The 14,607-nt window shown below is 67.4% G+C and overlaps 2 protein-coding genes across 2 annotated transcripts; both read right to left on the bottom strand.

Moving 5' to 3' along the window:
- Window positions 1–1,408: 1,408 nt before the first annotated feature.
- On the bottom strand, window positions 1,409–8,120 carry TUSC2 (tumor suppressor 2, mitochondrial calcium regulator). Its single transcript, XM_064518663.1, has 3 exons — window positions 7,829–8,120; window positions 6,747–6,867; window positions 1,409–4,446 (listed from the first exon to the last, which is right to left on the bottom strand). Exons 1-3 carry the CDS (start codon window positions 8,050–8,052, stop codon window positions 4,381–4,383), a joined length of 411 nt encoding a protein of 136 aa, XP_064374733.1. The 5' UTR covers window positions 8,053–8,120; the 3' UTR covers window positions 1,409–4,380.
- Window positions 8,121–8,299: 179 nt separating this feature from the next.
- Window positions 8,300–13,508, bottom strand: RASSF1 (Ras association domain family member 1). Its single transcript, XM_064518659.1, has 6 exons — window positions 13,143–13,508; window positions 12,742–12,866; window positions 9,416–9,520; window positions 9,039–9,333; window positions 8,845–8,960; window positions 8,300–8,765 (listed from the first exon to the last, which is right to left on the bottom strand). The coding sequence occupies exons 1-6, from the start codon at window positions 13,435–13,437 to the stop codon at window positions 8,619–8,621; spliced, it is 1,083 nt and encodes a 360-aa protein (XP_064374729.1). The 5' UTR covers window positions 13,438–13,508; the 3' UTR covers window positions 8,300–8,618.
- Window positions 13,509–14,607: the final 1,099 nt, after the last annotated feature.

The raw sequence follows: 14,607 nt of genomic DNA, 5'->3' as shown, positions 1-14,607 counted from the left end.
CCATAGCATGACGATCTCCAACCGCAGTTGCATTCCTACCTCGCCCCCACCACAAAACAAAACGCGGCGTGGTTCTCAAGGATGTTTTCGGAGGAGTTGCAGTTTAAACCGCTCAGAACTCGTGTGAAATCGTTACACAGCAGCTCAGCTCCAGCAGGCTGCGAAGTCAGCAGCACCGATTGCTCACCGCTGTATTTCAACATTGATTTTATTGCAGCCATAAGCGTGAGAGATTTTGTGGTTTTGCAAAGCACACAGACAAGAAGTTAGAGCACGGGCTCCACAACCCCTCCTCCAGAGGCCAGCCCCAGCGCCCGGCACGTGAGAGCTGTTTCACCAAAGCACCTTACAGTCCACGAGGGAGGGCAAAATTGTCCAGGCTCCACTCTTAACTCTGTGAAGAAGAAAGTTATAGGCCACTCGAGTGGAAACTTAAGAGAAAGGACAGTGAGTGAGGCCTGCTGGACTGCTGCCATCGACGCTGTCAGAGCATTTTCAAAACTCCCTCCACGTTACTCCCCGCTGAATGACTAGGTCAGTAAGGAATCCACCCCCTTGCTCCTGTTACTACCTCTCAGCCACCAGCTCACGTCTAAGGCATGCCCTTAGTCAAGGGTTAGTTGTCAGATAAGGTGTTGCAGCCTCGAAAGGATGTCACAGCACTTGCAAGTGGAGTCATAGGCCTGACTGAGTGGTTCCTGCAAGGCTTTGGGGCTGTGAGTGCAACAAGGTTAGGGGTCTGTGACCCAGCGCTTTCAGAAATTGGGGACTGCCGCTGTCTGGCCCCAGCGAAATTTGGACACCTGGAAGTCGCTGTAACCGCTCACGGGCCCGATGTCTTTCTGCTGTGGGCAGGCGCTCTCTGCTGTGGGCAGGCGCTCCTCCGCAGCCGGGTCACCAGGGCAAGGCCAAAGCATGGCCGACGGTCGCAGCTTGGCTCCGGGCTACTGGTACCAATACCACCCTTCGAGTCCTCCTCTCTGTCCTCTAGCTCGCCGAGCAGCCCGAAGCAGCAGCGCCAGGGTAAAACGGCTCAGTTCAAAGGATGGTGCTTCTACCTCCGGGCTGGGCTGATCACCTCCCCTCACCACCACGGATCACGTGGGGCACGAACATCGCTCTCCTGAAAAAACAGGGACTTGACGCGCTGGCTACAAACAGATCCGCATTCATCAGCCTTGACCCGACCGTACTTAACGAAGTCCTGCAGAATAGCTGAGCATCAGCAGGGTAATGAGAAAAAGAGACCGGTCAGGGCAGGTCAAGGTTTCCAGCTGGGATGGGGCTGTCACCAGCATATCCGTGCCCGGCAACATTCAGCTCCTCTAGGATATCTAACACTTCCTTCCTCCCTGCACAGGCACAGCCTCTACCTGACCCTTCCTCCCCAATAACACAGCTCTTGGACTTGTGGGATCTACAAATAATTTTATTGAAATTTAACAAAAGTAGACAGATGCACTTGGAGGCAGAGGAAGGACCATAAATAGTGTACGTTTCTCAAATCCAGGGTTCCTATCCACACGCTAGAGGAGCAAGTCTAGTGTTGGTGAGTACAGTTCAGCTACACATCCACACGGGAAAGCACAAAGTTGCACAGAAGTCGTAAAAAAAAACTGAAAGGAAACTTTGTTTTGCCTGCTCCAACAATATAGTGGACACAGATACTATTTACAGTGACCTTCACATTTTAAAGATCCCTTCAGAAGCTCCCGAGGAACCTCCCCGTCCCTGCTCCCGCGTGGGAGGCCTGGCGGAGGCGGAGGGGGCTGAGGGAGAGGGGCTTGGACGGGGCAATCCCAGCAGGCTGGCTGCACGGCTCGGCCCCGACGGGCCTGGGAAGAAGTAGGGCGAGACAGATGGTTGGTAGCCTGCGGAGGTTTGCTGCCTCTCCAGTGAAAAGAGGGTGGGAGAAGACATGTTTTTAGGGAAGCATGCTCAGCGCCCCGGGGGAAGGGTGCAGCGGGCACGACAGCATGCCAAGGAGAACGAAATCAGCCACGGGTGGGCGGGAGCTGCTCCCAGCTCCTCGCGAAGCAGGCCTCCGTCTAGCCAAGATCCCTCTGCCGATTCAGCCCCTTCCCTGCTCAGCCTCCTCCCCACCCCATACTAAACATTGGTGCGAAGCCACAGAGCACAGAGATGAGGAGCTGCTTCCCGTGCCCACGGAAAGCAGGGGGCAAGAAGGAATTGGCAGGCTGGTCACAGCTTTCTCTCCTCTTCGTGGGGAGAAGGGACAACACGCACAAGCTCTTGCACTCCTCCAGAGCCTGAGATGCTGTTTTCAAGGAGATCTGTGAGCCCTGGTCTGAGCCAAACTCGAGAGCAGGTGGTGTGAATAAGAAACACTTCAGTGGGGATTGTTTTAAGACAGACTTTTTCAGGCAAGTAGAAGAACAAAAGATGTCAAAAGAATTGCCCAGCATCACAGTGTAGATCTCCCCGCTGGAGCCCTGCCCAGCAGGCCTGTTTCCCTGCCAGACGGGAGCCAGCACATCCGCTTCACCCTTCGTGCATACTTGTGTCAATGGGAACAGCGGGTGGGGGGCACAGAGGGAAGAGGTGGCAGCGGGGGGACAGCAACGGCCGGGCCGCCGTTATCTCCCCAAACCTAGGAATGTGGCCCCGAGCCCAGGCAGCTCCTGGTGGGCACAGGGATGGATACATCCAACATAGACACTGATATGGCTGGCACCCAAGCGCCAGCAGCTTAAATTAAAAATCGAGGTAGCAAACGTCTGAAGTGCTTAGAAAGTAAAGAAGTTCTGGAACGAAAGAAGAGGGACGCCAAGGCGGCTGCTGCAGGAGCAAGCTCTGACCCAGTTTAAAGCTTTGCCCAGCTTTGCCCCACGGCTGACAGATCAGGGCTGCTGGCGTGAAGCGAGCGGCCCGGTCTCAGCGCAGCCGGAGCGGGGCGGCAGTGGCTCCTAGCGTTGGCGGGGGGTAGTACAGGTCAGGCCTTCCCCGGCCCTGCAGCAGCCGGCGCGGCGCCCTAGGACCAGGGCCCACGCGCGAGAGGCGATGGGGTTCTCCAGTGCGGCCAAGGCAACCCCGACTTTCTCAAGCGGGAGGAAGGAGGAGGAGAGAGCAGAACCTTCCAAAACGGAGCCGAAAGCCTCCCTTTAAAGTGCATTGCATTTCCCCTCCGGCCCCCAGCTGAGACGCGGGGCAATGGAGGAACTCTAGTTCATATCGCCAGGGAGATTTCCAAGCCAGGGCAGGCCAGCTGATCGATTGTTTTAGAGGGACGGGGAGGGAAGAGATGATTTCTTTCCTGCTTGGCTCTCTCAAGGCCAACCCCACTGGGAATAATGTCAACGCTGGAGTGGAGCATGAGGACATTATGTGGAGCCAGCGTCCCCAAGCCCGTGAGATGCCTTGCCCAGTGCTGCAGGCTCCAGCGAGCGAGGATTAGCGCTCGGCAGCAGCCTGCCTGCTCCCCTAATGCAGACAGGCTCTAACGGGGGAGGCAAGTCCTACTTGGGGAATCCAGATGGATAAGCTGCCTCCGCGTGGGCCACCAGGCTGTCGGGAGAGCTGGGAACCTCGCTGCTGCCAGCAGCCGCCACGGACGGCAGAGATCTCCGTGTCCGCCCCGGAGCGGTGGCTGCAATGCAAGCAGCAGGCAAACGGCGTTCCAGCGGGGACCACCGGCAGCAGCGACGCCAACCCCCGCAGACCCGGCAGGCGGTGTAAACGGGGAGCGTGCACGGGGAACGGACTGAGGCGCAAGATAGTGACATCCGGTCTCTGTCCCCTTCCCAAGAGGAGCACAGCACCCGACTAGATGTGCTTTGACACTGGCTCCCCCCGAGCCTGCCCCGTTCACCCTCCACCGACAGACCCACCCGGGGGAGCCTCGCTTAATGTCCTCATCAAGTGACACGTCGCAACACCGGCCATTTAACCACAGAGGCCGAGGGATTTCCGGGCCCCCAGGCAGCAAGTTAGCTGGCCTGGCTCTCCCTGGGCTGCATACCTGAGAAGCAGGGGATTTTGTCTGGTGAGAAGTGCAGGCTCGCTCTCCCTTTAACAGCTCAAACACAGTAGATCATCTGCAGTTCCAGTTACCCATCCAAACGTTGGCTAGAGGCTACAAAAGGTATTTTAGTCTTCTCACTCAAGCGAGGATACTTTTAAGCATTTGTCGTACAAGGTCGCCCCTCTCCTGCGAAGGGCGCTAGGCAAACACAACCAAGCCGAGTCTGTTCCGTACCGTCGCATCTCCGGGCAAGGGGAGAGTCAAAGTCCACGGTCACGTGTCCGTGCTCAAAGTCCTCGTTCTACGGGAACGCAACGAAGCCTCGCGCGGCGACACTCGCAGCAGTCAGGCGGGGCGTCTCGCCTGCAGGCAGCAGCGGCTTGCGTCCCCCTCGCGACTCACACCTCGCAGATGATCACAGGGAAATCCACGTGAATACGAGGGTGCTCTAGCTTCACTATGCCCTGAAACAAGAGGCAAGCGGAGTGGTGAGCAGAGGGTGGCACAGGACAGAACAAGCGCTCTCAAGGCAGGCTAAGCACAAGCGCTGCACACAAAGGCGCCAAGCTCTGTGAGTCACCCCAAGCAGAGAGCAGCACAACAGCGGGCTTTGTGTCCTCGAGGAACTGGCCTGGGAACAGGAGTCCATAAAGCCGCTATGACGACTAGGTGCATCTGAGAGGCAGCGCACGACGTGGAAGCGCTCTGCCCTTCGAACCGGCCCCTGGAGAGCCGCCGGAGGCGCTGCTGGCTGCCGCACATGACGGGTCTGGAGTTCAACAGCGCGAGAAAGGAGGGAGCTGCTCCGCCAGGCACTGCCCGTGCACCAGCTGATGCGTGACTGGCAGATATTGGCTCTCTGGGCTTTTCATCCGGCACCTTTCATTCACAGAATTTAAAGGAATGAAAAGAGCTCTCTGAGAGAAAGGAACGAGGGCAGCTGGCACACAAGAAAAGCAGCTTTCTCTCCAAGGGGGACATTACTGAATGCACGCTCCGTCCACGCCAGCTACAGGCGCCTTTCCCATGCTCCAGGGCAGGCGTTCTCCTGTTACAGCACCTGGAGGATCTGCTTGCAGAAAGGGAGCCGAGCGGCTCTGCGCTTGCCAGCCACGTCATGGCAATTCCCACCAGACTCCTGAGAAGCTGGAGGCAGGGGCTGCTCGCCGTGGTGCTCTGGGCTGGGCCTCCACCAGGGCCCTGGGAGCACCCTCAGAGCTCAGCAGCTCGGACGGAGTGGGCAAGGCCCCAGACAACGAGGGCAGAGCCCGTTTTAAGGCTGTCTGCAGACAGACACATGCAGGAAAAGACTTATTGCAGCGCTGCAGAAAGCACCTGCTCTGGGAAACTGTTCCGCTACAGCGCAATGACCGAAACCCGAAGGAGTCACAGCATATCCCGACTTGCAACGCCCCAAGGGGGGACCCCACAGCGGGCCGCAGCCACACAGCACTGGCTCCCACGTGCTGCTGCCGCCTCGCAGGTACCACTGCCTTACTCATGTCTCAGGACCACACACGACAGCAGCAAAGGTTTTCTGCGGAGACGCCCTCTGCCCCAGCACAGGTCCTGGAACTGTCTTGCAACTTCCACTCTGGCAAAGCCCAAAGGAAGCTGAAGCGTGCGTGCTGGGCAGGACCGAGATTAAAGCCCCCCAAAAGCCTGGCCTGGTGCAGAGCCATCTCGTGCTGGTGCCCGTTCTCTCCAGCTCAGCCGAGCTTCCTAACAAGGTGAGTTTAACCCACATTGGGGTACCAGGAGACCATGCTACAACCCAAGGCTGCCTCTCCGTGCGAAAGCCAGCCCGAGGAGCAGTGCCGAATGCTGCCGCTCCATAGTTGCCTGTCTAGCAGGCAGAGGGATCCTGTTGGGAGGGCTGCTTAGTCCTCTGAGGGCACCAGCTGGGCAGGCAGCTGACCAGCAGCTCAGCGCAGGCTTACACTAGAGCCAAGTGTTTCTGCTTACTTAGGAAGGACTCCTGCAGGGGGGTCTCTGGAGCCCTGGTCTGATCCCTTCTCCATTTCTGCCCCCAGAAGCTTGCCCCACACTCAAGCCAGCCTTCTGCACCGAGATCCTCAGTCAGTGCCCTCACCCCTACCTAGCTACACTCTTTTTTCTTAGTGGAGATTATTTTCAGAGGAGACTAAATGCCCGAGCACCACTGAGGAGCAAAAAAGCTCCTCAAACAAAAAGCCTCACGTCAACGCCAGGCGTTCTCTCACTACTGAGCTGCAGGGGGATGCAAGCACTCGCACCAGGTGCTCCCAAAGCCACAGCCCGACCTTCCGTGGCTGGTACAATGCCAGCTGAGCAAGCGGCGCCTGGGCACTGCCAGCCCATCAGCAGCACGCCTTACCCCACACGCCGCCAGCCCGCAGACCGCAGCAGGGACGGGCAGGAGCAGGGCACACTCGGGGAATGCATTCGGTGAGGGGACGCCACGGCCACACGGGTGCAGGGCTGCCTGGCACCTGCACGCGGCCACGCTGTGCCCAGCCATGCCACCTCACAGCCCTGTGGGGCCAGAGCTTCTTCTCCATAGAAAAGGGGACTCGCTGTCTCTTCCCCTCCTGCCACAACATCACAAGGCGACACGGGCCTGAGCCAGCACCCAAAGGAGCCCGGGGCCTGAGGCAGGGCTGTGGGAGGAACGGGAAGCTTGTGCTTGCCCTGCAACAAGATGCCCCTAGGTTTCCAAGGGGCCCCAGGGACTTTAGCTGTCACTGCAATATCTTAGCGCCCTTCTGCCCTTGCCACACGCTACCTGAGGTATCAGGTTCTTGTGGATCCTCTTCAGCTTGGCACGCTTCCTCCCATTCTTGGTTACGATTGTCTCCTCGTAGAACTCGTGGGCAAGGTCCCCATCCTCATCGTAATACATGGAGCTGCAGAAAGGAGGGACAGGCGTACGTAAGAGACCAGGGATCGCGAGTAGCTTTCCGCATGCAAAGCATGGGCAGAAAGGGAACTGGAGCAGGCTGGCAGCATCACCAGCCATGCAAGGGCTGCATTGGGTATTCACTGGAAAAGGGGCTCTAGAGCTCGGCAGATGACGAGAGGCCGTTCCACGTTACAGGACGACGGATCACGTGCCACGTGGGGGTGGCAGCCTGGCTCCCAGCGCTCAGAGGCTTCAAAGGCCACCGCCACTTCACGAATCACATACTCACATTAAAACAGCAAGTCTGGCAGCTGCCACGGGAGCGGCTCAGCTCTTCCCACAGCGAACGGGAAGGCTCTTCAGACCGAGAGCCTCGGTGGTCCCTTCGGGGAATCAGCAGCTCAGCGCACAGCAAAACAGCCATGGACTTGCCCTCCTGTTCCCCTCTAGGCCCTGGGACGAGGCCAGTCACGCTCCTGCTTCCCAGCTAAGCCTTGGCTCAAGCAGGCCGGGAGCCTCGTGGGCCTGTAACCCCACGTGCCGGGTGCCGGGACAGCCCCAGTGGGCAGCGGCAGGGCAGCCGCTCAGCGCCGAGCCGCGGGGAGCGCTTCTCTGCGCGCTGCTCTTAAATCGGGGCGCGAGTCAAGCAACCGAGGAGGCCGCCGCTGTCTGGCACGCACGGCCGTCCCCGGGCAAGGGCGAGCCGCGGCGGGGGCAGCTCTCCGGGAAGCCGCGCTGCGCAGAGGCCTGAGCGCCGCGCTTACCGGCCCCGCGGCTACAGCGAGCGCCCGGCCGGTCGCGGCCCAACGGCTCCCCGGTCGCGGCCCAACGGCTGCCCGGGCCCGCAGAGGCCGAGCACGCCGCGGCCCAGCCCGGCGTCCCCGGTTACCACGGCAACCGCCCCCCCGCCCCGGTTACCACGGTAACCGCCCCCCCTCCCGCCTCGGGCCGGCCCCCGCGCTCACCCGCGGCGCGTGAAGACGAAGGGGGTGGCGGCGCGCGCGGCCCGTGCCCGGGCCAGGGCCTGCTGCCCGCCGGGGCCCTCGCCGCCGCCACCCGTCGCCGAGGAGGCGAACGGCCAGAGCCCCCGCGACTTGGAGCCGCTGGCGCCCATGGCGGCGCGGCGCGGGCAGGGGCGGCCGCGAGCCGCCCGGCGACACCGACCCGCCGCCCGGCCGCTTCCCTGCATGCACCGCGGCCGCCACCGCCCCGCTGCGACACTTCCGGCGCCCGCGCGCCGCCGGACCCGGCACGTGACCAAGGAGCGGGCGGAGCGAGGCGCCGCTATCACGTGACAGGGGCGGTGGCAGCCCCTCCCCTTGTGGCGCCACGGGTTCGAGGCCCGGGCCCGGCGGCGGCAGGGTCACAGCCGCCCGGGGGAGCCCCCCCCACCCCACCCCGCAGTGCCCCACCAAGCACACGGCACAGGCCAGGCCTCGTCTCCCAGACGCCTTTATTGGTGGGCGTCAAGCCCCGCGCCCGCGCACACCCCACGCGCCCGTCCCCTCGGGCACCGGCCCCCAGTGGCACCGGGCCCCGGCCTGCGGGGGCCCCTCGGCGACCAGGAGGGGCCACGGTCCCCGCTGCCAGGCCCTGGCCCTGGCTCGTGCGGCCACGGCGGCCCCCTCGGCGGGCAGGGCCTCCTCTGGCGAGCAGCGGCCGCCCGGGGCAGCCGCCGCAGCTGAACGTTGGTCGCTGTGGCTGGACGTCGGTTGCTGCGGCTGGACGTCGGTCCGGCGGCGCCGCCAGGGCAGCTCAGCCCGGCGTGCGGGCGGCCAGCGCCTCCTGCATCTTCTGGCGGCAGCGGGCGTACTTGTGGAGGACCTGCCGCACGTGCTCCTCCTCCTCGCGCTGCAGGATGCGCAGGAAGTTCTGCAGCTCCGGCAGGCTGAAGGCGTCCCACTGCGGGCATGGCGGCCGTCACCGGGGCGTCCCGGCGGCGCCCCCCTCTCCCCCCCCCGGCTCCCCCCGCCGCACTCACGTTCACCTCGCCGGTCTCGTTCTCCTTCAGGACGAAGCTGAGCGCCTTCTCGCCGGGGCCGGCCAGCAGCCGCAGCCGCAGGGGCTGCTCGTGGTCGGCCAGCTTGCGCAGGCACACTGCAATGGCGGGCGGGCGTCACGGGGCTGGCAGGGGCCGCGGCGCGGCCGCCCCCCTCCCCGGGCGCACGCCGGTACCTTGCTCGTCCTTCTCGCAGCGCTCGAAGAGGGCGAACTTGCGGGGGTTGTCGACCACCATGAACTTGCGGAGCAGGGCGTCGATGACCTCGGTGGCCCGCGTGTGCGAGACGATGTGCAGGTGCTTGACGGTGTCCTTGGGCAGGTAGAAGGAGGTGCGGCGCTTCACGGCCTGGGCGCGCGGCCCCTTCCGGGCGTCCTGCATGGTTGGCGGCCGCTTGGTGGCCGGCACGGAGACGGGCCGCACCAGCTTCAGCTGCACCTTGATGAAGCCCGTGTAGGAGCCGTCCTTGTTCTGGGACGGGGAGAGAAGCCCGCGGGGGTCAGCGGGGGACGCCGGGGGGGGGGAGTGGCCCTGGCCCCCCGCCCCGCCGTACCAGGCTCATGAAGAGGTTGCTGTTGATCTGGCTGTTGTACTCCTTGATCTTCTGCTCCACCTGCGCCTGGTCCAGCTCCGGCCTCTCCCACTCGCTCGGCTCATCCTGCGGGAGAGCGGCCTGGGGTGACCGCCAGCACCCCCAGGGCACCTCTCGGGCGTCCCCACGCCGGCCCCGTCGTCCCGCCCCATCGGATCACACCCAGTCGCACCCATCCCTGGGACTCGCACCCGCTGCCTGATGATTCGCGGGGTGGGGGAGCTACGCGGGCGCCCAGCGCGCCCCACGGACTGCGCACGCTGCCCCCCGCACGGGGGGCACACACGCGGGGTGCGGGCACGCTGCCCCCTCGCACGCGGCCGTGCACACGCCGCTCCGCTGCCGCCCCAAACTCGGTTGCGTGGGGTTGCGTCAGCCCGGCTTGGCGCTGGGCCGTGCCGCGGCGGGGGGGCCGGGAATGCCGGCGGTGCTCGCTGTGCTGGGGCAGCGCGAGCCGCTTCCGGCCCCGACCCCAAGGCTGAGGCTGCCCACGGCCCTCCCTCGGCCCCGGGGCCGGGTGGGCTGCAGGGAGCCAGCGGCACCGGGAGGCTGCCCCAGTCCTTCCCCCCGCAGACCCACCGGGGCCGTGGGGCACGGGGACAGGTCCAGCACACGGCCCCACGCTGCCCACCCGGTGCCCCAGCCCCGCTGCAGCCCCCCGGGTGCCCCACGCGGGGGAAGGCAGCAGTCACGGCACCCACCAGCAAGTACCCACGCGGGGTGCCGGGGCCCCGGGGGCTCTGTGGGGCGCAGGGGGGGTCACCTGCTGCACCCAACCTTGCCCCCCACCCCGGGACCAGCTCCAACCCAGGGCCATCGATGCTGGGAGGGGGGGGACAGCCATGCCGGGTGGCAGAGCCCCCACCCCCCCCACCCCACAGTGCCTCGCCTGCCCCACGGAGCTGCTCGTAACCCCCATGGGGGGAGCACCCCCGGGGTCAGCCCTCACCCCCCAGCTCCCCCCCAGCCAGGAGAGCCCCTGCTCCACAGCAGAGCCACCCCTTCCCCTCCCAGCACCCGCCCCGGGCCCCCCCCGTGGCATCCCGGGTGACGTCACCCCGCCCCGGCCCCCCCCGTGGCATCCCGGGTGACGTCACCCGCCCCGATGACGTCCCCGCGGACGGACCTGGCGGCGGCGCGGGCGGCGGCGGAGCGAGGTGCGCGCCGTGTAGAAGAGCTCGGGCTCGGAGTCGGAGTCCTCCTGGCTGCAGTAGCCGCTGCTGGCCGTGCTGCCGGCCGAGCCCGCCGCGCCGCCCCACCGCAGCCCCAGCGCCCCCGCCGCCGCCCCGCACGCCGCCGCCCCCGGGCCCGGCTCCGGCCCCGGCCCCGGCCCGTCGCCCGCCGCCCCGGCCCCGCCGCGGCCCCGCCGCGGGGCGCCGCCGTGCGCGCGGGCACACGGGCACACGCGGCCCCGCGCCAGCCCGCCCGCCGCCGCCCGGCCCCGCGCTGCCGCCGCCGCCTGCACCAGCCCGGCCCGGCCCGGCCCGGCGCAGCCCCGGCCCGGCCCGGCCCCGGCCCCCGCTCGGCTCAGTCCCGCTCCCGGCTCCGACTCGGCGCGGCTCAGCCCGCTGCCGCTCCCTGGCCCGGCTCGGCTCGGTCTCAGTCCCCGTCCCAGCTCGGCTCGGCTCAGCCGCTGTCCTGTCCCGGCTCAGTCCCCGGCCCGGCTCGGCTCAGCCCGGTGCCGGTCCCTGTCCCGACTCGGTCCTTGTCCCGTCCCGGCTCGGCTGAGCCCAGTCCCGGTCCCTCTCCCGGCTCGGCTCAGCCCGGTCCTTGTCCCGTCCCGGATCGGCTCGGTCCAAGTCCCGCTCAGCTCAGCCCGGTCCCGGTTCCAGTCCCTCTCCCGGCTCGGATCGGCTCAGCCCAGTCCCTCTCCCGTCCCGGCTCAGCACGGTCCCGGTCCCGGTGCCGGTCCCCCGCGCGCGGCGCCCGCTGTCCCGGCGCGGCTCAGCCCGCCCCGCCCCGTCGCAGCCGTTGGGCTGACGCGGGCCGAGGGCGGCGCGGCGCGGCCCCGCTTCCGGCGGTGATTTCACCCGGCCCGGCCCGGCCCGGCCCCCGCCCCCGCCCAGACCCCCGGCCCCGCCCCGCCCCGCCCGGCCCCGCCGCGGCGCAGCACCGCCCGGCCCGGCCCGGCCCGTCTGGCTTGGCACGGTGCAGCCCGGCATGGCCCGGCATGGCCCGGCACAGCCCAGTATGGCACAGCACACCCAGTATGGCATGGTGCAGCCCAGCATGGCCCAGCATGGTGCAGCCCAGCACGGTCCAGCACAGCCCGGCATGGCCCCAGCATGGCAAAGCATGAACACAGTACACTCGGCATGGCCAGGCACAGCCCAGTATGGCCCAGCACAGCCCAGTATCGCCCAGCACAGCCCATATAGCTTGGCACAGTGCAGCCCAGCATGGCCCAGTGCAGCCCAGCACAGCCCCAGCATGGCCCGGCACAGCCTAGTACAGCACAGCACACCCAGCAAGGCACGGCACAGCCCAGTATGGCATGGCACATCCAGTATGGCCCAGCACAGCCCAGTATGGCATGGCACAGCACATATAGTTTGGCACAGTGCAGCCTGGCACGGCCCCAGCATGGCAAAGCATGAGCATGGCACACCCAGCATGGCCCGGCACAGCCCAGTATGGCCCGGCACAGCCCAGTATGGCACAGCACAGCCCAGCATGGCCCAGCACAGCCCATATAGCTCGACACAGTGCAGCCCAGCATGGTCCAGTGCAGCCCGTCATGGCCTCAGCATGGCAAAGCATGAGCACAGCACACCCAGCACAGCCCAGTATAGCACAGCACACCCAGCAAGGCATGTCACAGCCCAGTATGGCACGGCACATCCGGTATGGCCCAGCACACCTGGTATGGCCTGGCACAGCCCAGTATGGCCCGGCACAGCCCAGCACGGTGCAGCATAGCCCTGCATGGCCCCAGCATAGCAAAGCATGAGCACGGCACAGCCCAGCATGGCCCAGCAGAACCCAGCATGGCCCAGCACGGCCAGCACGGTCCAGCATGGCGCAGCACAGTGCGGCACAGCCCTGCATGGCCCCAGCATAGCAAAGCATGAGCACGGCACAGCCCGGCATGGCACAGCAGAACCCAGCATGGCCCAGCACGGCCCAGCACGGCCCAGCGTGGCATGGCACAGCCTGATACGGCCCGGCACAGTGTGGCCCAGCCTGGCCCGGCACGGGCAGCCCGCAGCACGGCCGCACCCCTGCCCACTCCCCAGCCCCCAGCCCCGACCGCGGGGGCCTGGAGCTGCCCCCCGCCAGCCCCCTACCACGTTGGTGTCCTTCTCCACCGCCTGCTCGGGGCCATCGTCGGCCTCGCTCCCGGGGCCCCGGGGGCCACTGCAGTCCAGCCGCACCAGGGCCCGGCACCGGTAGTGGCAGGTGAAGCTGCAGTCTGGGGATGGCACAGGAGGGCGAGGGGGTCAGCGGGGCCGGCAGGACCGGGGCGGCCGCTCTGGCTGCCCGCGCTGGGCCGGGGGAGCCCGCGCTGGCCGGGGGAGCCCGGCGGGGCTGGCGGCGGACGGGTTTCGGGGGCCGGGACGCCGCTAGCAGCCCGGCAGTGCCGCCCCCGGCCCCGGCTGCGTGCCACCCCGAGCCCCGCGGCTGCCTCGGGCCAGCCCGGCCGCCCGCAGCGCCGGGGCCCCGAGCCGGCGCCGGTGCCGGTACTCACGGAGGCACTGGAGGCTCTTCCTGCGGACGCCCCAGATGAAGTCCCCGCACAGGTCGCACCAGGTGTGCAGCCCGCGGCGGCGCGGCTGGAAGCGGTGCCCGGCGCCCGGCGCCGCCGTGAGCCGCGGGTCGCGGGTCGCGGCGGGGGCCCGCCCGGCGGCGGCGGCGGCGGCGGCGGGGCGGCGGGCCGGGCTGATGCGCAGCGCGTTGGCCCGCTCCAGGCGGCCCCGGCCCGGCCGCGCCTCCGGCTCCAGCTCCCGCAGCTCGATGAGCTCCGCGCCGCCCGGCCCGGCCATGGCCCGCCGGCCCCGGGCGCTGCGCGGCGGCGGCGGCGGCGCGGGAGCGGGAGCGGGGGCGGGGGCCGCGCCGGGCCGGGGCCGCGGCCGGGGCCGGGGCGGGGACCGGCTGGGGCGGGGACCGGCCCGGGGGCCGCCCCGTCCGGGCGCCGTGCGGGGAAACTGAGGCAGGGCGGGGGCGCGGCGCCCCGCTGCCCGCCCGGCGGCAGGGAGGGAGGCCCCGGGCCCGAGCCCCCGGCCCCCCCCGGCAAGGGCAGCCCCCCCGCGGCCGTGCTGCTGCCGCCGCCCGAGGCGGCCCCGGCCCCGGGGAGAGGGGCCGGGCTGGTGGGGGCCCCGCGGGCTCCGAGCCACCGGCAGCCGGCGAGGGGGGCACCCCGGCGGGGGGGGGGGGCGTGCGGCTGGCGGAGCTGTGCCCCGGGCGGGGAGGCCCCCGAGGGGGTGGCCCGGCCCCCCCCTCTTTGCTGCTCAGCCTGCAAGCCGGGTTTCCCGGGCCCAGGGCGGCTCCTGGACAGCCGGGGCCGAGGCAGCCTCGCTCTGTGCCTCAGTTTCCCCGCGGCAAAGCGAGGTGAGGATACGGGTGCCGGGGAGCAGCGCTTGCAAACTGCCTTCTCACGTCAGAGGAGAATTAGCCGAGTGCTGGAGCCTGGGGCCCTGGGGCCGCATCCTTGCTCGGCTTGGCATGCTGGCTGCATGGCCGTCTTGCACCGAGACCTTGCAGCGGTCTTGCAGCACGTGGGCTGCGCTGCTGGGAGCACCCATCCTCGCACGTCCTCCGCCTGCCTCCCCCGGGCACCTGGATGCTGTCAGCTGGGTCGCTGCAGCGTGCCCGGCCCGGGCTGGGCAGGCGGGCTGGCGAGGGGCAGCGGGCAGCGGCAGGCCCTCGCGGGAGGAGAGGCTGGCTCCTGCTAGCAGCCTTTGCAAGAATGCTGCCGTGGGAGACGCTTTCGCCTGTGGCCGGGAGCGCGGCTGTAACCCTTTCCGCGTTGTTAGCGGGACAGCGACCTCCGGCTTGCCAAGCCATGCCTCCTTCTTGGAGGTGTCCATGGAAGCTCCTCCATGGCTCCACGCGCGGGTCCCGGGTGCTGCCGGGGCAGCTGGTTGCAGCACGCTGGCCAAAGCCCCCGGCCCCCCTGAGCTCCGTGGGCTCTTTCATGTGTTGGGGTTGGGTTT

Source organism: Dromaius novaehollandiae, chromosome 12 (assembly GCF_036370855.1).
Source record: "Dromaius novaehollandiae isolate bDroNov1 chromosome 12, bDroNov1.hap1, whole genome shotgun sequence".
Classification (NCBI taxonomy): domain Eukaryota; kingdom Metazoa; phylum Chordata; class Aves; order Casuariiformes; family Dromaiidae; genus Dromaius; species Dromaius novaehollandiae.
This window is presented reverse-complemented; position numbering and strand designations above follow the sequence as displayed.

Excerpts from the sequence above, each read along its gene's own strand:
- TUSC2 (XM_064518663.1), bottom strand. The coding sequence starts at position 8,052 with ATGCAGGGAAGCGGCCGGGCGGCGGGTCGGTGTCGCCGGGCGGCTCGC. Across the intron at positions 6,868-7,828 it reads TTCGTCTTCACGCGCCGCGG|CTCCATGTATTACGATGAGG; the intron begins GTGAGCGCGGGG and ends TCCTTTCTGCAG. Across the intron at positions 4,447-6,746 it reads ACAAGAACCTGATACCTCAG|GGCATAGTGAAGCTAGAGCA; the intron begins GTAGCGTGTGGC and ends CTCTTGTTTCAG.
- RASSF1 (XM_064518659.1), bottom strand. The coding sequence starts at position 13,437 with ATGGCCGGGCCGGGCGGCGCGGAGCTCATCGAGCTGCGGGAGCTGGAG. Across the intron at positions 12,867-13,142 it reads GAAGAGCCTCCAGTGCCTCC|ACTGCAGCTTCACCTGCCAC; the intron begins GTGAGTACCGGC and ends TGCCATCCCCAG. Across the intron at positions 8,766-8,844 it reads ACGAGACCGGCGAGGTGAAC|TGGGACGCCTTCAGCCTGCC; the intron begins GTGAGTGCGGCG and ends CCATGCCCGCAG.